Source organism: Astyanax mexicanus, chromosome 15, assembly GCF_023375975.1.
Source record: "Astyanax mexicanus isolate ESR-SI-001 chromosome 15, AstMex3_surface, whole genome shotgun sequence".
NCBI classification, from domain to species: domain Eukaryota; kingdom Metazoa; phylum Chordata; class Actinopteri; order Characiformes; family Acestrorhamphidae; genus Astyanax; species Astyanax mexicanus.
In genome coordinates, this window is record NC_064422.1 from 28,733,447 (window position 1) to 28,755,844 (window position 22,398).

Genomic DNA, 22,398 nt, shown 5'->3' on the forward strand with positions numbered 1-22,398 from the left:
CAGTATGGTTAACATTTCATGGCAATACTTTCCTACTTGAAATTACGTGGCTGCATTCACTGCAGAACTAATCAGTCAGATTTCTTCACTCAGTGTGAAAAATGTTTATTGAGAAAAAAACAAGGCAAAATACAACATCCCAGTTTAATTTTTCTTTTAGATAAATACTTTACTATAATACACCAGTAATCATACATTTGTTTGTTTAAACCCTTTCACCACAAATAAATTTCTTCTTTAAACGGGAGAAACTAGTGGAGAATGATTGATTTTAGTTAAGCAAAATCTGACAACCCATTGGTTGTAGGGCAAGTAAAGAACAATTCAGTAAAGTTTAGGCAAAGAGTTTCCTGATCTGATGTGGTACCAGAAAAAGTTTTCTGATAAAATATATAAACCACTGCGCTTGAAAGATTTACATTTCTGAAATACAACCACAACTATACTAATGAGACATGTAAAGTTGTAGTAATGCTTTGCACTACTTGTATAAAAATCTGTTTACAATCAACATTTGGACTAAATGGATAACAGCCTGTACGCCTTCTTTATAATAATAAACTACTTAGTGTTTTCCTCTCAGCAGTATCAAACAAGGTTCCTGTGGTGCTTCAGTATTTTTCCAAGCAAAACTTCCCTATTTTAAAATGATCTGCATGGCATGAATGCTCTGGAAAACATGCGAGAGACCACATCTTTGATTGGAGCGTTTGTTTGGTAGAATAACATACGGCACATATCAAGTAGAAAAAAAAAAGAAAGAAATACGCAAAAGAAACTTTGACACAAGTGTGCCTTGTGCCACGAAATGTCACTGCGATCCAATTCTGCAGTGTTCCATTATCCACTGCTTTAATCACTCAACTTTTCATTAAGGTGTTATAAGGGTTTATTCACTTCTTCCTGTTAACTGAAAGTCTTCTGTCCCTCAGTCTCTTCTGAGGTTGTTCAGTCTTTCCTCCAGGTCAGCGTCTGCATCTGCCAGAGTTGGCTGTGGTTCTGCTTTCTTCCCAGCGGGTACTGAAAGACTTCCCCCAGTAGAAGGCAGACCTGTTTAAAAGCACACAAAAAGTACAAATAGCTGAATACAGACTATATGAATTAAGAGTTATATTTTGTGGACAACTTCTTCTGACTTTTGTAAGTTGCACCCATTGTTGGCGGAAATGCATGTAAGCACACGTGCAGCCATATCCCACTAGAGAAGTATTTTTAATAGAACAGAAATTAAAGAATGTATGTAGCAGATAGGCATGAACCTTTACCAGGCGTGTGAAAGAGGAATATTAAGTTCCCCCTGCATTTAGTTGTGGAGAAGTGGAGTTGTGTTCTCTGGAATGAAGATGCTCCATTCAATACTTTTGGGATATGCTAGGAAGTTGCTGATGAGATGGGGCGCTGATAAATAATCATCCTGACCTTATTAATACTTAGGTCACTAATTGCAATTAAGACATCACTGCAATGTTGCAATATCTAATAGACTTCCCTGGACAGTAGAGGCAGCTACATCAACAAAAACAGAATAAACTCTCTTTAAACCTCCTGATTTCAGAAGAACAAGCTGCTCAATCATTTGTGTTTGTACTGTATCTGCTAGAAAAAATATATAGTTGGACATGTTTCATACCTGACAGTTCATCTGAAAGATTCAAACCCAACTCATCCAGCACCTGAGAGACCACAGCATCACTATGAAAGAGAACAAATGAAGTAAGTATTAAGGCTGTGAAACAGACACAGAGGGCCAAGTTTACATTAAAGGCCAATAATCTATTTTGTATTTACACAATCCTACCTTTCCTCTTCATCATCCTCATCTCCCATTGCATCATCAATTGCGTCATTCATCATCTCCTCCTTCATGTCCATTATTTCACTTTGGCGCTCAAACTCCATCATGATCTTCTGAATCTGTGGTAACTTCAACTGTGTAAAGGGCATAGCTTTTAGTGAAAACCTTGAATCAATTTGTAACCATGCATATTGGTAATTGTTGAATTTGGCCTTGATGACCACAGGTTTAAAACAAACACACACACAAATATCTCACAAGCACACTGGTAGCTGACCTGTCTGTTCATTGTGGCCATGGCTTTGGTGACTCCTTTCATTGCCTGTGCCATGCTGTTGTTTGACTTAAGGGTCTGAATTTTGAGACTAACTGCCTGGATATTGGCTCTCATCATGATGAACTTTTTAACATATCGTCTGGTGCGAACCAAGTCCTTGGCCATGATCTTGACTGCATCCTAGAATAATGAAAACATTACTTATTAACATGTCAGTTTATGATTTTAAATAAGGACAATTTGCAGATGAAATTCTGTTAACTTTTCTGGCTTTGTACCATTTGCCCTTGTTTGGCCATTTTCTTAATGTCAGCTATGATTTTCTTCTCCTGTTGTTCCAGCCTCTGTCGCTCTCTGTCTAGATCTCTCATGGCTCTGTTCAGTGCTCTCTGGTTCTGTCTCAGCATCTCCTCCGGAGTTTTTCTCCGTCCAAATAAGAACTCCATCTGATGGAAAAAAACAACCAAAAATTCAATTCAATTCAAGTCAATTTAATTAAACTCATCAGAACAAATGACAGCAGATATAAATATTGGAAACAGCATGCCTACAAAAGTCACATGACTGCTAAAGTTAAAGAATGACTCAGATGACGGTGTGCTGTTGACATCATCTTTGGCACAAACACACCTTAATACAATCAAAAGCTGTCTATTGTTTGAGGTAAAGAAGCCTACACAACTATGGTTAAGATAGTTTAGTGTAGTATTGTATGCTTGAAAACAGAATTAGCAAATCTAGCTAGCCTAATTAGCTATATTAAGTAAATCATTTTAAACCAGAATAACAGATTGAATCAGATTAAGTAATAACACGCTTTAAGTCATTTAAACTTAAACATCATGCCCGTGCGTGTAATAGACGTCTAATCTCTGTGTCTTTTTAAACGTTAGCAAGCTGTTAGATAGTTCATAAAAAACACATCAAAACAAATGCTAACCCAGGTTAGCTTAGCTAATTAGCGCTCAGTTTCGCCATGGTAATAAGACACTCTTATATCACAGTGTCGTATATTAGTTAGCTTGCCAGTTACTAAGTAAGCTAACCTGCGTGGATATGTCTAAACCACGTTTAATGGAAGCAAAGCCCTGGTTTGAATTTACTGTAAAGACTAAAAAGGCTTTCACTTTTCTAAACTCTGAAAGCTTAGCGGATACAACAACAACACAGGCTGCTAACAGGCTAGTTTAGCTAAAGCTAGCTGCCTGCTAAAACCACCTCCGCGACTTTAGAAGCACGTCTATTAAACGTTTACCTTGAGTCTTCTGTTAAACGGTAAACTGCCCGAGGTTGAATAGCTGTCTGTCTCCGGTCCCGCGGGTCTGAAAGTGTTTTGTGTTTGTGTGTCTCAGTGGGAGCGGGGCTCAGTCTCCCTGTAACAGATCTGCAGCTCCCTCTTCCGCATCTCCACACTTCCTATGGAAAGTTCTTACGTCAGAGGATTTAAACACCCAGACAGAGAGAGTTAATTATTTATTTATTCATTATAGACTATTAGAATTAATAGACTATTAGACTAGTAGACTATAGAATATTATTTATATTCTACTCGCAAAATATTTTATTCACAAACATTTTTGCAAGACTAAGCTTTTCTATATACTTGATTGAGTTTAATCCCCTTCTCCAATCTTTTAGTAGAATCAATGAAAAAAGTTCTTATAACGATGATCTGTTGTATACCCTTTAGCCTTCCTCAATTAATGTATTACTGTATTATTGTTTTATTTTTATTTGTAATTTAGTTATCTCTTATATTGTTATAGATGTTGTCTAATTCTGTGAAGTTTCCTGTTCCATGAGCATGTTGGATGCATGAATAATCGAGTCTGTACCTACCAATAAAAAAAGTTTATTTGTTTATTTGTTTGTTTAATTATTCATTATGTTACTATAAAAACCTCTTGCTTTATGTTTTTATTATTATAATTTTTATAATCCATCACGTTCTATTATTATATAATTATTCATAAAAAAATAAAGGAGAAAAAGAGTTACAAAAATAAAAACAAAAAAAAGATAAGCATGTTAATCAGGGGTCCATTTAAAGGTAACAACAGAAAACACATTACATTAAATTATTTTATCACATTAATAGTACTTTGCCAAAAAAATAACTAGATTTTTATAAAAATGTTAATTTTTCAATAAGTTAAACCAAATAAAACATTTTCAAAACTAAGTTAATATTCCTTATAAATAAGGTCCCGAATAAAGCTACACATATTTTGCCATAGCCCTTGTGTGTGGTCACAGAACCAAAATAGATAAAAAAGGAAAGATGAATGGTCAGTGTAAGTTAACCTTTAACAGTTAACTTACATTTTCTGAATATTGGGAATAATATTGCCTAATATTGGGAAAATGGGTTAAAACTTATTTCTTCTACGCGGCACTACGATCCTCGAACAGTCAGAAAAATATATTAATAAACGTTACACTGACCGTGAATGTTTTTTATCAGTTAAAATAATTTACTAAACTAAGGAACGGAATGTTGTAAAGCGCTGTGTTATACAGGCTGGACCTACAGGCGGCAGTGCTGGCTGATCCGGAGGTACACACAGCTGTCCGTGAATCACAGAGGAAAGAAAAAAATCGACTGGAGCACACAATGCAGTTTCACTGTGGGGTTTATCCACCCAGGGCTCACCGACTGCAAGCTTTCCGAATTAAAACGAGCCGCGTATTCGTCTGATTTTGACGATCGGAACTTACCCTAGTGTTTTAGGGATCCCTGTGGAAGGCGATTTCGCGAGGGCTGTTCACCGAGACTGCGGCGAAATAGAGGGAATAATTCAGCTTTACACGACTGAGTGGATTAGACAGAGAGGGCCGCGGGCGGAAGGAGGTGCCCTTCCCCGGCCTACTCCACAGGGCTCGGACTGCGCTCCTGCGGCTGAAACTCGAGCTCGGGGCTTCGGGGCCTGCTGCGGGTCTGATGGTGTAATGGAGAAACGAAGCGAGCAGCAGACAGGAGACAGCGATCAGACGCATCGGCCACTTCGGAGCGGTGGGTACGATCGGAATAGCGCAGTTTGGCTAACGCTTGTGTGGCACAAATGGAGGAGGGTGGTTTTAATAATGTGTGTGTGTGATGGAGAGAGAGGTAGAGAGAGATCGGACAGTTGATGCATTTCGGCTGGATGGATTCACCTTTCTCTCGTCAGAAAGGATCGCTCGCTTTGGTTTTGTGTTTTCTTTAAACTGGTCAGACAGGTTGTTTGTAGTTGTCGATTTTTTTAGGTAGAATTTGTCTGATTTGCTTGGCTTATATTAACTGTGTTATATTATGTGTGTCATCGAAGCACCGCCGAGTGTGTGTAAAATGTTGAATGTTTTTTTTTAGCTGATTAAGCTAACTAGCTAGGTTAGCAAACAACTTAGCTAGCTAGCTAACTAACATAGCGCAGTGAGCTAACGCTAATAGCTATAAACGTAGTTAGCTAGGTTAGCTAGCGTTAACACTGTCTGGAGATCCAGCTGTTTTAATTAATGGAAATGTAAAAGGGAGAAAGACAGGGCCGATAAACGATCTCTTCGCCTTTTTATTTATCACAGTAAAGTGAATGTCAGACACAGTAGCTACACGGTCAATTTCTGTGTTAGCTACCCAACGACAGTGTTTACACTGGATATGGATATGGTAATTACCTTACCGTCATTTATGGGGATGCTAGCTTAGCTTAGCTAGGTTAGCTAAGCTAACCCGCTAGGCCAGCGAGCTGCTGGGTTAGCAGCTAACTAGCTTCAGCTAGCTAGTCGTCGTCACTGGGTCAAAAACTAGCCAGACAGATGTAACGCTAGAGACTTACGCGTTTTAATACTCAATCAGCGCATCTGAGTTTGTTAATTTGTCTAGTTATGAAAGACAAGATATAACCTAAGTTAATTGTTTTCACATGTAAGCTCTGAAATGTGTCAAAATATATATGTGATTCCTGTCTAGCAGCTGAAACTGAAGCTGTCAGATGTAACTAGCTTAGATGTAGGTAGCCCATGGTCCAGAGAGTAAAACTCCACCCCAGGATTTTCTCCAGTTGCCCGTGTGGGTGTTCTGCGTCTAAAATTCCCATGCAGTTAAAACTGTAAAATCCTGGGATGGATTTGTATTTTGTGGACCTGAACTACCCACCTTTAGATGCAAGCTAACCCGTTAGCCATCCGACTTTAAAGCGTAAAAGCTGACACAAGCTGTAACAGTTAGTTTTTCAATATGCATTTTGAATATTGAAATGTATAAGTTTAATTTAAAAGTTTTGTTATATCGAAGTATAACATTCAGTAAAAAAATCTAATTGAACAAAACAAGCTTATCAATAGTCTGACTTTTAATTTAATTATAATAATATAATGGAGAAAATACATCTATCGAAACAATAAAGTATACATATTCAGTCCGTGCTTATACACTGTAAACAGAAACGATTTTAAAACAAGTACAAAATACAATGCTTTCAAACAAAATACTCAAATCATAATATTGCTGTCTAATGACAGTTTATGGGACAACATGGCACACCCCTACTTAAATCTAAAAGCAGTTGAAACGTGATTGTTTTTTTCCAACAGGAAATTTCAGCACCTTACTCATACAATGTTTTAGAGTTTTAAACTTGTAAAGTTGTGAAACCTGCTGGTGACATTCACATAAAAACAAATTAGATTAATCAGATACATTTTTCAGAGAAACTATATTTGTAAATTCTAACCTGTTTGATTCAAATTAAAATTAAGGTCAGAATGAATTTTAAACATATAGAAATTCTCTTCTGACAGTGATTATACTTATTTATAACATATTTATAACACATGTATAACTACACCCTCCTCAATATAACTTCAGACACAAATGTAACATTTATTTAGCTCTGATTCAACTGTATGCAAACTTTAAATTTAAAGGCATCCCCAAATAATTGTTCACATTTTTGTGTTATATATTTATTTAGCTAACTGGTTCTTACATAGACTTCTCACAGCTTTTAATTTTTTTATTTTAAAGTAACAGATTCAATAAAACAATACATTATTAAAACTTATTATAATACAAGCATTAGATTACCTAACATCAATTTAGGATTTCAAGTCAGAAGAGGCTTTTACTGTCATTCCTAGTACACGGTGCAATTGCGTTCCTCTGGAACCATGGTGCAAAATGGGATAAACAGAACTGTATAGACAACAAAGTGCAAACGTTCAACAATTTAAAGTAGCAAGGTCAATGTCGGCCAATTGTAGTAGTGCGGCTATCATCGTTTATTTCCTTTCCAGCATATGGTAAATATGTCAGCAAATATCAGTTTTCAATATCTAGACATATCAATATGCCTGATCATATAAAAAAGTTGTTTTATCATTATCCAACCCTAATCCAACCCTAATGTTTATTCATTTTAAGAATTTACTACTGCCAAAACATATATACATCTAAACATACATAGTTCTATTTAATGTAAGTATGACAATACATTTAAGTATTAAGAAACTACCAGGAGTCTGATTTTAAATTCAATTATGATAATATAGCATAAAATGTTGTAAAAAATCAAAATAATAATTTACAAAATCACCATCATCGAACTTGCTGTTACAAACACCTGAAAATGCTGAAAAGATTAAGGATTTTTATTAAATTGTGTGGCTTGCTTCAAATCCTCACATAGATTAATTTAACTTGGCTATTTTGTTTTGTTTGTTTTTGTGTCCTATTAGTAAGTGGTCCTCAAATGAATATCTATTTTTTTTTCTTTTTGTAAAACATTTGTTTTGTCATTTTAGAGGAGGTTCTTTAGTTAAAATAAGTAAATGATCTGTTAAATTGGTGAATGATATCTGTATAGCATTTTAATCAGTGGTGGCAGTGGTTCTGGGGCATGCTCTCTCGCAGTTGTTTCAGACCATGTACCACCCATGATCAAAATAAAACCTCCAAGTACCACCACCAAGTCATTTACAGGAACATATTAAACCACATTCACTAAAACACAGCAGGCCAGATGTTATGTTATCTCATAAGTTATCTCATTTGCCAGTGGTCCTGTTGCCAGTTGTTAGATGCTTAGTGGTCAATATAATTTTTTTCATTGGTGTTGTAACACAAAAATATTGTGTCTACTTGGCACTGACATTTTACTCTTCTGGCAGTCATGCTGTATATTGTCTCACAATTTCATAATGAGTGGAGAAATAAAAATACCTCAAATTAGTTTGGAATAAAATCTGTTAAAATGTAAGGAGAAGTGTTTGCTCTCAATATCCTGAGCTTTAACATGTCCTGCTACCCATATATTGTTGCCTGAATAACTATTGTTTTGTATTCGACACATTAGAAACCTTTTTGGTGGCATACTACTTTGGTTAAGAACCACTTTTTATGGGGTCTGGATGTTGGCTTACAAAACATTAGATTATTTTTTTCTCTTGATAGAAGTGTTCTGTTTACGGTGTAAATGTAGATGTGGGCTATTTGTTGCTTATGCCTCCCTTTTCTCTGTTCTTTTTTTCCAGATGAAACTGACAATGTCTTGACAAAAATTCAGTAACACTGAGGGGAATATCCTGAAATATATAAAGTTAATAGGCCCACAGATGGACAGACATGACTCCTATAAGACAGCCGTCTCCAACTGGTACAAAACTGTAGGTAGGAATATTAACTCCACTTTAAACTGGGATACCAACATCGGTCAACAAGATTTTGGGTGTCCTCAGTGAACGTAAGGTCCCTCCCTCCACGGATCGAGGTGTCAGTGCCTTTCGCGTAGACTTGCAGTACATTTTTGACATGGACGGTCCCAGTCGAAGTGGTGGGGTAAGACAGAGCCGTCGCTCCCGTTCTCAACGTGACCGAGAGCGACGGAGAAGAAGAGCAGACCTCGGACCCTCGTCGCCTTCCTCAGCCTCGGACCAGGAGCTTTGCAGAGGAGATTCTCTTCTTGGTGCTAGTGGTGGAGAATGTCGCCCCGTCTTTCCTGGTGTCCGGCACCGGCCTCCGCGACGGAGGAAGCGAGAGTCAGTGTCGTGCGAGGAGGATATTATCGATGGCTTCGCTATAGCCAGCTTTATAAGCTTGGAGGCCTTGGAGGTACTGAAACACATTTTAAATGCACATAATACTTAGTAATTTTTTTATTACATGCATATTGTGTAATGCAGCGAATGTATATGTCTATACGTTTGTTGTTTTTGCACTGCTGTATCAGGACCCTTTTGCAATGCATTTATTAACAGTCAACAGGCAATTTAGAGAAGTTCCGTGACTTCTTAGTATCATTATACATGTGTTTTAATAGATGAACTGTTCTCTGAAGCCGCCAGAGCGAGCAGGATTGGGGAGGCCAAATAAAAGGAAGAGAGACGTGGATGAAAATGGAGGGCCACTCTCTGAGCCTGAGGAAGGAGCTCCAGCTACACACACCAACAGCAGTGTGGAGAAGCGCCGCTTTGAGAAAAGGAAGAGAGAGGCCAAGGTGAGAGATGGACAAAAGGCATAGTGTCATTTAATGTACAGTGTTTTAGTTTCACTTCAGTTATTAAACTTGGTGTCATGTTTTTGATCCTGCTGGTCCTTATGTGCACATTTGAAAAGTAAAAGAACTTTTTGTGTTGTACTGTTTTTATACTTCTGATGCTTTTTATGTGTTGTTTAAGTAAATATTAATATTTGTTTGATTCCTTTTATGTAAATAATTATTCAGCCTGCTTAATGTGCATGCAGGAAAAACAAGTCCCAGGACTAACAGTTGTGGTTTGTGTTTCAGGTGTCTGGAAATCTCATGGAGACTGGATACATTGTAAGTTACTTGTTTTTCTGGAACACCTTCTTTTTTTATGTTTTGTTAATATTCACTTACAGGTTTTCTGTTTGCTGTATTTTGTAAGTGAGCGTATTCAGTGAGTTAAGTGTCTGTGTTGACCAGTGCATATTGGCATTGATATTTCTTTGTTTTTGTGTCAGTGTGACACGGAGAGCGAATCGGGAGATAAGGTGGGTGCTTTTTGTTGTTGTATGTTATATATGTATCTTTTTATTTTGGTATTGAAGATTTTGTTGTGTTAAGTATGTCAGTAACGGTTGTTTTTCTTGCCTCAAATGTAGGCATCTGACAACGATATGGAGCCTACATTCATCGTTAGCACTAGAGAAGGTAGGTATCGGTTTATTTTGTTTTGTTAAGTTGAACGTTTGAAGCTATTCGTAGGTAATTAAACACATTTAACAACATTTTGAATAAATCTTGCACAGTGACTCTATTTATATATCACAAAAAATCTAAAGAATCTATTATGTTTTGGTATTGTGTTGGTATTCGTACAGAATGTGTAAACAGACTGGTACTAAACTGTGCATGCAAGACACTTTATAAGATGTCCAAATATTTATCACAGACCACACTTTTATGTTCTATATTTACATTGGTCATTACATTAATCATTGTTATTGGTTAAATGCGTGACTTGATTATTAGCGGTTTTCCAACAAAAGAACTGTGCTGGATCCATGTGGGTGGAAAAGCGATATGTGTGTAAGAGCTTTATTGATGCAGAACAACACTATTGCTGTGTTGGACTAAAGATAACCAGGGGTGCATGGTGCATGGTCACTGAGTTACTGTGCTAGAATGTCTGCATTTATTTTATTTCACTGTATTTTTTTATTTTATATAACATAATGTACCATTTTCTATAGTACTGTAATGTTAATTACGCATTTTGTTGCAATTTTTACAGTTGTCTTGCACAAGTCGATGTAATAAACAAGAACAGACTTGTCGTGGCTTTTGCCATATTAATCAGAAAATCAGTTGATCAGACCTTTAATGATCCTCTTCATGGGACTTGAGGCAAGGGAATGCTAGCTTGGTTGCATTGTGTGAGATCAGTGGGAAGCTTAGCTGCACATTGCAGTATTTTTTTTTCCTGCAATGTATATTTCTGTATTTAAAAAAATAAAATTCAAAAGGATTAAATAGGTCACAATATTCATAATATTTTCTGGATCCAAGATTGGAGTAACATGCATGATATAGGACAGATATGATCAATCTTTGGTAGAGATACCTGATTAGGGGGATGTAAGCAGTATGAATTTTCCTTTTGTATCAAACTGGGGAAAAATATATCAAATAAATTGACCTTAAGCCACTTTACATATACTGTGATGTGACTTGTTTATTCCCACATTGTGATGACAATGCTTAGGTTAAAATTGATTGTGGTAGGGCTTTTAGAGCTTGATGTTGAAAAGCATAGATTGCTTACAGATTAGGTGAAAATGAATAATTTTTCTATCTTTCCATCAGTGGTGCCCAACCCAGTGAGCATGGCTTCTACTGTGAGCAACGGCTGCACCCTGTTGCCTTCGAACAATGGGCCACCCCGTCTGTCTGTGACGCCCCGAGTGTCTGGCTTGGAGCGGAGTCAGGAGAGGAGTCTGGAGCTGCCTTATCCTGAAGTCACCTCTACCTCGTCCTCTCTGCCTTCCCTTTTGCCCCGCTCCACGGATGTTGCCCCACAAGCGAACGGAAATGGTGGACCACATCACCGCCATGATATCAGTCCCCCACGGCACAAGACTAAGCCGTTCCTCCCTTTCGCTGGCCGGTCACAACCTGCCTACGGTTTAGGGACCAATAGGTCAGTAGATCAGTAGAATTCAAAAATAAAAATAATGTTTTCTCTCAAGTACATAATTAGGATAGTAACTTGATTTGAGTAAAACTTATATGGATGTGAATTAAATCTTTTTGTGTAAATATGTTTGGTTTCATCAGGAGCAGTACCTCAACCAAGACTCCATCTTCATCTGCCTCTTCATCATTAATCCGGCCACCCACGCCGTCTACTAGTGTGTCCTCTGGCCGAGGCCCATCTGGGGCAGGAGTGCTTCGTCCCTCTTCTCGGCCCAGTCCCAGTGCTCTGTTTACTCCTTCTCCTGGACTTCCTCCTCCACCCCCTCTCCTGCAGGTGTCCCCTCGCTCTGCAACAGGTACATTTTAATAGTGCTTTTCTCTATGATGTGTATAAAGACATGTTTGTACAGTAATTTAGGTGTATATATGCCTAAGGTATTTAAACACCAAGCTTTGTTATTTATTCAGAAGTCACTTTTTGTATGTGATTTGGTGATCCACCTTCTCAAACTAGATTGATTGATTGATCTGTGTAAAAAAAAATCTCTTTTAATGGTTATACGAAGTTTTCTTTTTAATTTGCTTTGCCTAATCTGTAGCTCATGTGGACTGTCATGTGTCAGAACCAGCATGTCAAAAGTCACATGGCTACCAGATCAGACAAAATTGGGTAAAGCAGATAAAGTAGGAGGTTTTTCCTATGTTGCTCACCTAATGTTACTATTGGTCTATTTTTGTAAAGATATTCGTTGATTGTTTAATTCTATCACATTTATTGTTGTTATTATTATTATTATTATTATTAATAAACCCAATACAGATTTCAGGTGTTTTTAATGCAAACTGCTATTGTAGATGTTCCTTAAATTGGTGTCACTAAAATCCCCCCCCCACTCCATTTAGATCAAGATCCCACCTACCGTCAAGACCTGAACCCCCACTTCCTGGCTTCCCAAAGTGCAGAGGGTAGAGCTTCAGGTAGCAGTGCTGGAGTCAGTGTGAGCTCAGCATCAGGAGGACCTTCTGCTTCCACCTCCAGCTCTAGCACGTCTAGCAGGTCTTCACAAGCTCAGCCATCCATCCCTCCAATGTACCAGTTCCATCAACACAACCATCAGCACCAACACACCCATACCCACCAACACTTTTTGCATCCACCTGCTGCGGCACCCCCTATGGTAAGAAGCCACACAGATTATTTTGTTTTTGTTTATTTTCATTATACACTTTGATGGTAATGTCAGCTGATGTCTGTTTCTCTTTTTAGTTTGAGAAGTATCCAGGCAAGATAGAAGGTCTTTTTCGACACCCAGTAAGTTGTTTTTGCTTCGGAGGCTGATGCCAGAAATGGTCAGGCACATATCTGTGGCCAATTGACAAAAGCCAAAAGCTGCATCATACACTCACTAAATGTGTGGCCAATGGATATGATAGTAAAATAATTGCTGTTTTGTTTTGCTTCAAGTTTTTCCCTCAGTACCCACCACCTGTGCCTGGAATTCAGCCGGTACTTCCTCCCACTGGACCACTTAGTTCTCTACAAGGAGCCTTTCAGCCCAAGGTGAGAACTATTATTAATGTTTTATTTGGAATAAACATTCACAATGCATTAACATGCTATAGAACTTTAGTGGGGTCTCAGTCTTGGTCGTGGAGTACTCGTTTTTTTGTAAACGTTGCTACAACATGCAGAGCAAATGGTCTTTCAAGACCATGGCTGAGATCCACTCTTTTCTTCACATCAAATCATATGCAGTGATTTTTTTCTTTTTTAAGTTAAAAGCTAATGCATGCTGTTAGATACACCACTGCTTGTAGTGGGTTAAATTAGTGTCCTGTGATTGACAGCTTGTTGCCCTTCAGGGACCTGCCCCAGAGATGTCTGCTCGTCTTGGTGTGGTACCTCCCCACTTGCAGCCTAAAGACCCTAGGGTAGGAGATCTTCGTGCAATGTTTTTGCTTTGGTCCCAGGGGGTTATTTGTAATAATGGCTAAGTAGTAATAAATAGTAAATTATCCTTTTTTTCTGTGTCTACAGATTACAGACCCATTTGCTCCATCATTAAAAGTCAGTAATGTAAGTGTAACTACTCTTCACTTTTAGTTTCTTTTCCTTTTAACTTTGTTTGATAACTAGTGTTCACTCTTATTTTATTTTCTTACTCTGCAGAAGCCTGGAAAGTGGTGTGCTATGCATGTGCGTGTAGCCTGGATGATTCTGAGGCACCAGGAGAAAGTTAAGGTGTGTGTGTGTTTTTTTTCCTCTATACTTTTCTTTTCTGATTGATCCTTGTATATTTATATATCACCTTTTGATTTTCGTGAAAATAATCTTCCAAAACATTGAAGTACCAACAAAGTAAAAATTGTCAAATTGTTCTTATTTCTTTCAGCTAATGCAGGCTGATCCTCAAAAGTTGGACTTTCGTAATGATTTGCTGCCACGTCTCCCTGGACCAGGCGGTATTGGAGGAATAGGGGGATTAGGACCACTTGGAGGTCCCCTGCCTCCAACCCATGAACTTTCCAGACCAGGCAGCATCTTCACAGCTGCTGGTACACACTTTTCTCTTGTATACTTGTATTCTGCAGAACGTGTTAAATCATTAGGTCATTTTATCTGATTAATACTGGTTGTTTTGAAGAGATGTTTTATATAAATGTACTAAAGTGTTCTATTTAAATGTACTAAGTGTCTATTTAAAAAAACAGCAGTTAATTTACCAGGTAAAATCTAACAGTTGTCAATGACCTATTTTATGACGTTTTAGACACTGGATTAGGTTGTGTTAAGATGTGTTTTTGCAAAGGATTGGAGAGGACATAAAAAGAAAAAACTACAGTGGAACACACTATGTTCCAATAAAGGCTTTTGAGTATTTGAGTTGACCACTGTGTCTTCTCAGGTGGAGTCAATCCGTCCTCCACTCCATTCATCTCTCCATCAACGCCCCACTCCTCTTTCCTCACCCCAGCAACCCACCTGGGTAAGAGATTGGGCACAGATCTCAACATGAGATTGAACTGTAGCCTAGTGTTTAATATGTAATTATACAGGAATAGTGGTCAAGTTTCTGATGTTGAGTGGCATCAGACATATGAAAATGTATGTGGATGATAAACCAGACATAGTACCAAGCAGCCTTTATGTGTCTTGCTTTTAATAATTGGGATTTGTATTTAATAATTGAAGTTTATGAACAGGATCTTTGATTGTCATCATTAATGCGAATGGTATTGTGTTGCAGATCCATATGGCCGCTCACCCCCCTTCCCACCCCTGGGAGCCCTGAGCTCTGGTGCCTTTGGAGGACTTGGTAGCCCCTCATTATGTGAGTCAAAATGTAAACTTGAATTTAAAAACCCATCTCAGTCCGTGTTGGACTTTACTGATCTATTTTATCTGTTCTCTCCACTCCAGCTGCTAGTTCTGTTTTTGGACATAAGGCAGAATCCTCTGCAAGTGCAGTAGGAGGACTGAGTAATCCGCATGATCCATGGAATCGCCTGCATGTTGCCCCTCCATCTTTCCCCTCAGGCCCCCCTTGGGCCAAAGGACTGGAGAAAAGGGATGAAAGAGATAGAGGGAAAGACCTTGAGAGACGAGAACTTCACATTAAAGATGAAAAGGACAGGTATGCCACAACTAAAAACAACATGCTTAATATTGCAATATTTAATTTGTTTCACATCAAAATTCAAATATGCTTTTCAAATATGTTTTTCCTCCTTACAGAGAGAATCTATATGGTCGTCCACCTGTGCGAATGTCTCCCAGTGCCCCCTCCCTCAAGCATCGCAGCAGCACCCCCAGTTCCCACATAAATGGCTTGGGCCTTCTGAGTGCCAGTGCTGGACAATCTGATGGACAAAACAGGGACCGAGAACGGGATCGAGAGAGGGAAAGGGAGCGAGATCGAGAGCCAGACAAGAGACAGCATTCAATGTCAGCCTCCAGAGCACATGCATCAGCATCCTCAGCACCAGACAGACCTCGTTCATCCACATCATCTGTTCTTGCAACCCCTCCTCCAAGCGCCCCCTCAGCACCCTCTCCTCTGGACCTATTCCCAAGACAACCACATGCTCTCAACTCAGATCCCACCCATCCATCCCAAAGAGAGAGCAGCGGTCCAGCCTCTTCCTCCTCCTCGGTCAGTTCACTTCCAGTCAAGAAGCCTGATCGAACCACGACTCCAGTTTCGAAACAACCCCCTGGTCTCTCTGGGCTGCCTCATCCCCCAGTGAAGATTAAGGAGGAGAGAAAAGAAGAGACTGAACCTGTGCCCATCTCCATACAACACCCAGTTGTACCTCCTCATAGCTTTGAGAGGCCCAACAGTCGCCACACTCACCATCCCTCAACCCCCTCTTCAACCCTCTCATTAACTCCAACACCTGGAGTGCCTCTTCCCCCTCCTACTCCACACCCACCACATCACCCTCTCTCTCTCCTGGATCGATCACGTGCTCTAGAGGCTTACCTCGGTGGAGCAGGTGGTTCGGCCGGACTTGTTGTAGGGCCTCCCACGGATCGATTTGCAGTCCATCCACATACACCACCCCAGGGTCACTCCCAGGCTCCTCACAGCTTCCCCTGGGATCCCTGGAGGGATTTCGCGGCCCAACAGCATCAACGTCGAGAAAGCGTCTTGGCTTTACGACCAGATCCCCATCTAGCACTGCGCTCTGACCCGCACTTGTCCCGTCTACTTCAGCATCAGCATGCACGATACCTGGAGGCAGAACGAGCTGCAGCAGTAGCTGCAGCTGTGGCTGCTGGCCAACATCATCCACCTGTTCCCACATCCAGTGCTGCTTCATCGTCTGCAGCCAGGCCAGAGTTTGGATTGATGTCTCATCACTTTGATCGACCTCCTCAGGTCGGTCCTGGTGGTGGGTTGCTGGATGAGGACCAGCGTGCTCAGATACTGCGAGAGGACTTTGAGAGAGTGCGGTACTTTGGAATGCATCCGCACCTCTCTGCTCCTCACTTGCCTAGCCCATCTGCGGCCCATCTAGAACAACTGCATGCAGGCTTACTGTCTCACCCACAGCTCCATCCTGCTGGAGCTGGCAATCCTTCGGCACATCAACCAAGCATATATTCTCGCTTGATGCACCCGCATCACATCCCAAATGGAATTCTTGCCAAGGCACCCGGCCTAATGCCCTTGTCAGTTGGTGCACCTCCTCCGCTCATTCCATCTGCGACTAGGTCCTCCACACCACCACGTGGTTCCAGGCTTGGTGTACCTGGGGAGTTGGCCCTGTTCAATACACATAAGGATGGCGAGTCCAGATAGTACTAGGTGAGACTGGAGCAGTGAAGGAATTTACTGCACTTGAACGGCTCTTCCTGGTAATGGAAGAATATGCAGCAACCTAACCTGCTAAAGCTAAAATGACCGTACATTGAGTGTTCAGATGACCTGAGTGGAGGGCAGAGAGACTTTGCAGGGCTGCTCAGTATATTTATCCACTGTGGTTATATTGGTGCAATTTAAGGTACTCTTCCCCCCCAACCCCCCCTTCCTTCCTGTGCTTTTGATTTATAATTACAATTTTGTTTCTCAAAGAGGCCTGTGGATGTTCAAAGACTAAAGACGAAGTCCTGTTGTATGAAGAGAGATACATACACAAGCCCTGCAGGCCTGTTTCCAGGCTGATGGATCCAGAATTGTATTCAGAGATAACGTTTGCATTTTAACACCTTGGTTGACATATCTATTTTCCTCTATGAACTGATGGCTGTCAAAAAGCCAGCTGTAAAGATTCAGATCTGCATATGAAGAAGTGAAAAAGGAGACAAAACAGTGGCTGAAGTAGTGCTTCTCAGATTGTCTAGTGTGTGCTCTGTCTGTAACTAGAGAGAAGAAAAAAGAACTGTTGTAAAATGAATTTAAAGAAACACACCTTCAGCTTCCTGTTCTTAATCAGTCTACAGCAACCAGAGGCACAACTTCCGTGAACGTTACAATGAACGTCTGCAGATTTATTTTATTTTATTCTTTAAAAACTATTATTAACTGTACATCTTGTTTGATAATATTTTAAAATTTAAAAGGAAAAAAACTCATTCTCCTACACTCTGACTCGATATGTGAGCTGGGACAGAATACAGTAGAATAGTGATATTGCTTTTGTAATTATTATTGTTAACATTAATTACCTTATATAATAAACATATTCACTGTTTGTCATAATGTCATTGTTTCAGGTCTCACCAGTTGCACTCCCTTTTTAGAATAGTTTATTTGATCCAGGATATGGCACAGTACAACTGCTACAAGACAGTAGGGGTTTAAATGCCATTGAACTGGGTTTGTAACCATCACAAAGCCTGCTCCCCATGTTGTTGGTTGCTGAATATATTTATAAATTAAGAGATTGAGGTGAACTATGGAAGTCCCCATGTGAACAACATCTTCCACAAACGACACAGCTCAGACAGTTATGGAGCATCCACTGGACAAATGGAATGCTTTGAAAACACGCAGCAGGATTGAAGGGACTCTTAACCTGAGTACAGGACATTCTGGGTTAATTATTTGAGCAAAAACAATTTTATACCTTTTAAATATGTTCCCCTTGAAAAGAAAGCAACAAAGATTAATTATTAAACAAATTGTTGGTTATTTATATGCGTGTTGCTGCATTGCTTCATACACAGTACTCAGTCTGTTAAAATACAGAATCTGTTTAGATTGGTATGCAGTTTTCAGTGTGCTAATCTATTATTATTATTGTTGTTATTGTTGTAATTATTACTACTACTATTGATCCTGATCCTGGGAACTACTGCCCTGCATGTTGCAATGTTTTCCGCACTCTTACACACCCAGCTTCCTTCGGCAAGAGGTTGTTATTGGGTTCATTAGTTGCATCAGGTATGTTTGGAGCAGGGGAAGCTCTATAATATGTATGGCAGTGGAATTCCAAGACCAAGCTCAAAAGTCACTAAAATAAGTTTCTCTTTTGGGGTATTGAGCTCATTTAAAAGTAAAACAGTATTTTACTGCAGTAGTGGTACTTTTTTATATATATTTTTTTCTTTTGAGAAAATGAATAATAATAATACAGGATTTAAATTTAGGAGTTTTGACAATATTGTAGCAACGTTGTGTGTGTGTGCTGGAAGATAGAGCTTTCTTTTTTCACAAACCCAGTTTACCTCGAGAAGGGCTTGTTCATTAGTTGCATCATGTGTACTGGGAGCAGGAGACACTCTAAAATGCACAGGGCCTCAATACTCCAGTAGCAGGATTGAAAACCACTGCTTTAAAGTCTTCACAAGAGTTTGTTGTAAGTACATATTGAGTACAGGTTCATGTACATGTGGTTGTAATTGCAGATTCCAGTTCTTAGACCTAATGCTAACAAAATCTAGGTTGGAGGTCATCAGGAGGATACAAATATTAGACAGGCAATGTGGATCTGAGCTTTCAGTAGGGGTAGTTTGCCAGGAACAGAACTACAACCCCTGGCAAAAAGTATGGAATCACCAGTCTAGGATGAGCACTCCTTCAGACATGTCATTCTGTAAAACAATCTCTGATCAAAAACATGATACAATAATAAGGTCATTCCAAAGTGCAACTTGTTGGCTTTCAGGAACACTCAAAGAAATGAAGAAAAAACATTGTGGAAGTTAGTGAATGTTACTTTTATTGACCAACCACAGGGAAAAAAATATGGAATCACTCAATTCTGAGGAAAAAAGTATGGAATCACTCAAATTGAAGGTAGAAAATAAGGACACACCCAGTCAATTTCCTTTCCCTAAATGGACACCTGCCTCAGATTAGATCTGCTCGTTAGTCTGCAGTTAAAAACACCTGCAGTCATGACACCTTGGAGGGCTGCTGGACGAATTAGAGTGGCAAGAACCATGGCTCCAACAAGAGAAATGTCTCTTGAAACAAAAGAGAGGATTGTAAAACTTCTTGAAGAAGGTAACTCTTCACGCATGGTTGCTAAAGATGTGGGCTGTTCACAGTCAGCTGTATCCAAGATATGGACCAAATACAAACAGCATGGAATGGTTGTTAAAGCCAAGCGTACTGGTAGACCGAGAAAGACATCAAAGCGTCAAGACAAGCAACTTAAGGCCATTTGTCTTGAAAACCGAAAAAGTACAACTAAACAGATGAAGCATAAATGGGAAGAAGCTGGAGCCAATGTATGTGACCGAACCGTAAGAAATCGCCTAAAGGAAATGGGATTTCAATACAGGAAAGCTAAAAGAAAACCATCATTGACACCTAAACATAAAAGAACAAGACTGCAGTGGGCTAAGGAGAGGCAATCATGGACTGTGGATGACTGGATGAAAGTTATCTTCAGTGATGAGTCAAGAATCTGCATTGGACAAGGTGATGATGCTGGAACTTTTGTTTGGTGCCGTTCCAGTGAGATTTATGAAGAGGCCTGCCTGAAGAAAACAACCAAATTTCCACAGTCCTTGATGATATGGGGCTGCATGTCAGGCAAAGGCACTGGGGAGATGACTGTGGTTAATTATTCTATCAATGCACAAGTTTACATTGACATTTTGGACAGTTTTCTCATCCCTTCAGTTGAACAGATGTTTGGAGATAATGAAATAATTTTCCAAGATGACAATGCATCGTGCCATAGGGCAAAAACAGTGAAGGCATTCCTTGGAGAAAGACACATTCAGTCGATGTCATGGCCTGCAAATAGTCCAGATCTCAACCCAATTGAAAACCTGTGGTGGAAATTGAAAAAAATGGTCCACAAGAAGGCTCCGACCTGCAAAGCTGATCTGGCAACTGCTATCAAAGAGAGTTGGCACCAAATTGATGCAGAATACTGTTTGTCACTCATCAAGTCCATGCCTCAGAGACTGAAAGCCATTATAAAAGCCAAAGGTGGTGCAACTAAATACTAGTGATGTATTTTGAATCATCTTTTGTTTATCTGTTTTTCATGATTCCATACTTTTTTCCTCAGAATTGAGTGATTCCATATTTTTTTCCCTGTGGTTGGTCAATAAAAGTAACATTCACTGACTTCCACAATGTTTTTTCTTCATTTCTTTGAGTGTTCCTGAAAGCCAACAAGTTGCACTTTGGAACGACCTTATTATTGTATCATGTTTTTGATCAGAGTTTGTTTTACAGAATGAAATGTCTGAAGGAGTGCTCATCCAAGACTGGTGATTCCATACTTTTTGCCAGGGGTTGTAGATGTCCCTGAACTGACGAGTGCTTTTTTAGTAACATAACTGGTGGGACCTAGGGCTGGTAAGCAAGGATCAGAGTGTTATTTTGAGTGAGTAGGCACTCTTTGACAGCACTGGTTCATCAAACAATTATCCTGATTTCACAGTGCTCAAAAAAAATATGTTTGGTGTCCAAAGTTTGCAAAATTGAGGTACCAATTCAGGCATGCCTGTAAAAACTCTTTTGTTCATTTCCAGGTTTAGTAGGTTTGTTTAGATGAGGGAAGTTAAATGTTGCTGGGCTCAGGACTGCAGTTCCCCACCCCAGAAATGAAGCTGAGTTTTCTTTTGCAGTGTTTGGCAATAGGGGCCAGTGTCCAGCACAGTTTGCTGATTTCACTTCACTAACAGATCTACAGAACCTGGCAATGCACAATGAGCTGGATCAGGTGTGGTGGTGTGCAGAAATCTGACCATCCATGACTGTTCATGGCCCAACCCTTGGGATTTTTGTGTGGAACCTTTTGCCACATATATTCAGTGCAAAATTGTTACACAAAAGGAAAATTTGCCATGGTTTAACAATTACATCTCTGTTAAGAAATGTTAGCGTGTTACCTAGGTCTTAAACCAACATAGTTTATTTTTTTCTGGATGACGAGCTGGGCTTGAGCTGGATTTTTTTTAATAGCAGCAGGGATAGGTTGATCTGCTGTAGTCTATAACAGTGTTATTCACACAAAGTCCTGGGGACCACTGTTCAGCAGGATTTTAAGAATTATTTTGAGTACTCTTGAAAAAAAAATACAAACAATACCCTATGCTTTGTAAGAGCTAGTCTACCAGCCTAGATATGACTTTCTGGATGACCAGCTGTTTTCTTTTTAGCAGGAACAGCACAGCCAAGCCAACTATCTCATGAACTGGTGTTTAGGGGGAGGCTGTGAATTGGGTCTCCACACCTGGAGCTAAAACCTGGCTTACAGTACTGCATCATAAATAGCTACAACTAAAACAAACATTTTTACTTCAACTTCAGGGACATTATCAGCTTAAAAGCCGTACCAGGTAAGTTTCAGCAGACAATAGTATCTCAAAACAAAAACGTTTCGAAAATTTGGCCAGATAAAGCAAAAATAAGGACTACAGAGATCAGATCTAACTATATATAATATTCTAACCATTGTTTATTTATATTGTGTCCTGTTATTCCTGTTCCTCTACTGTAAAAAAGGTGGCGGTTATTCAGGCAGCTCTCACAGTTTAACTGTAATGGTCTGAGCTGTTTAAAAATGTAAAAAAAAAAAAAAAAAAACAACGCAGGATTTATTAAATATTAATATTAAAATGTGTTAATATCCAAAAACTTCACAGAAATGGAGCCCAACTCCTCCAAACACGAGCAGCACCGGCTTTCTCATGCGGCACTACAGCGCGGCGCGTGAAGTCTCGCGAGATTTCCCGCGGGCGCTCGGCTCTCGCTCAGCAGTCGCTCGCTCCTCCA

The 22,398-nt window shown here is 39.5% G+C and overlaps 2 protein-coding genes across 7 annotated transcripts; one reads left to right on the top strand and one right to left on the bottom strand.

Annotated features, from left to right (window-relative positions):
- Window positions 1-89: 89 nt before the first annotated feature.
- chmp2a (charged multivesicular body protein 2A) lies at window positions 90-3,488 on the bottom strand. The gene is made up of 6 exons (XM_007259113.4): window positions 3,328-3,488; window positions 2,351-2,518; window positions 2,073-2,252; window positions 1,799-1,929; window positions 1,631-1,692; window positions 90-1,050 (listed from the first exon to the last, which is right to left on the bottom strand). Exons 2-6 carry the CDS (start codon window positions 2,516-2,518, stop codon window positions 929-931), a joined length of 663 nt encoding a protein of 220 aa, XP_007259175.1. The 5' UTR covers window positions 3,328-3,488; the 3' UTR covers window positions 90-928.
- Window positions 3,489-4,655: 1,167 nt separating this feature from the next.
- fbrs (fibrosin) lies at window positions 4,656-18,349 on the top strand. 6 transcript variants are annotated; one of them, XM_015608385.3, is made up of 19 exons: window positions 4,656-5,089; window positions 8,583-9,159; window positions 9,368-9,544; window positions 9,836-9,868; window positions 10,033-10,062; window positions 10,174-10,222; window positions 11,378-11,711; window positions 11,849-12,063; window positions 12,611-12,885; window positions 12,975-13,019; window positions 13,173-13,268; window positions 13,556-13,639; window positions 13,746-13,784; window positions 13,878-13,949; window positions 14,101-14,263; window positions 14,614-14,694; window positions 14,956-15,039; window positions 15,129-15,342; window positions 15,444-18,349. In XM_015608385.3, exons 2-19 carry the CDS (start codon window positions 8,860-8,862, stop codon window positions 17,011-17,013), a joined length of 3,861 nt encoding a protein of 1,286 aa, XP_015463871.2. In that variant the 5' UTR covers window positions 4,656-5,089; window positions 8,583-8,859; the 3' UTR covers window positions 17,014-18,349. The 6 variants fall into 6 exon arrangements, with proteins under 6 accessions (XP_015463871.2, XP_007259178.2, XP_007259179.2 ...); XM_007259116.4 differs by having other exon boundaries at window positions 4,656-5,085; XM_007259117.4 differs by having other exon boundaries at window positions 4,656-5,085; window positions 13,571-13,639.
- Window positions 18,350-22,398: the final 4,049 nt, after the last annotated feature.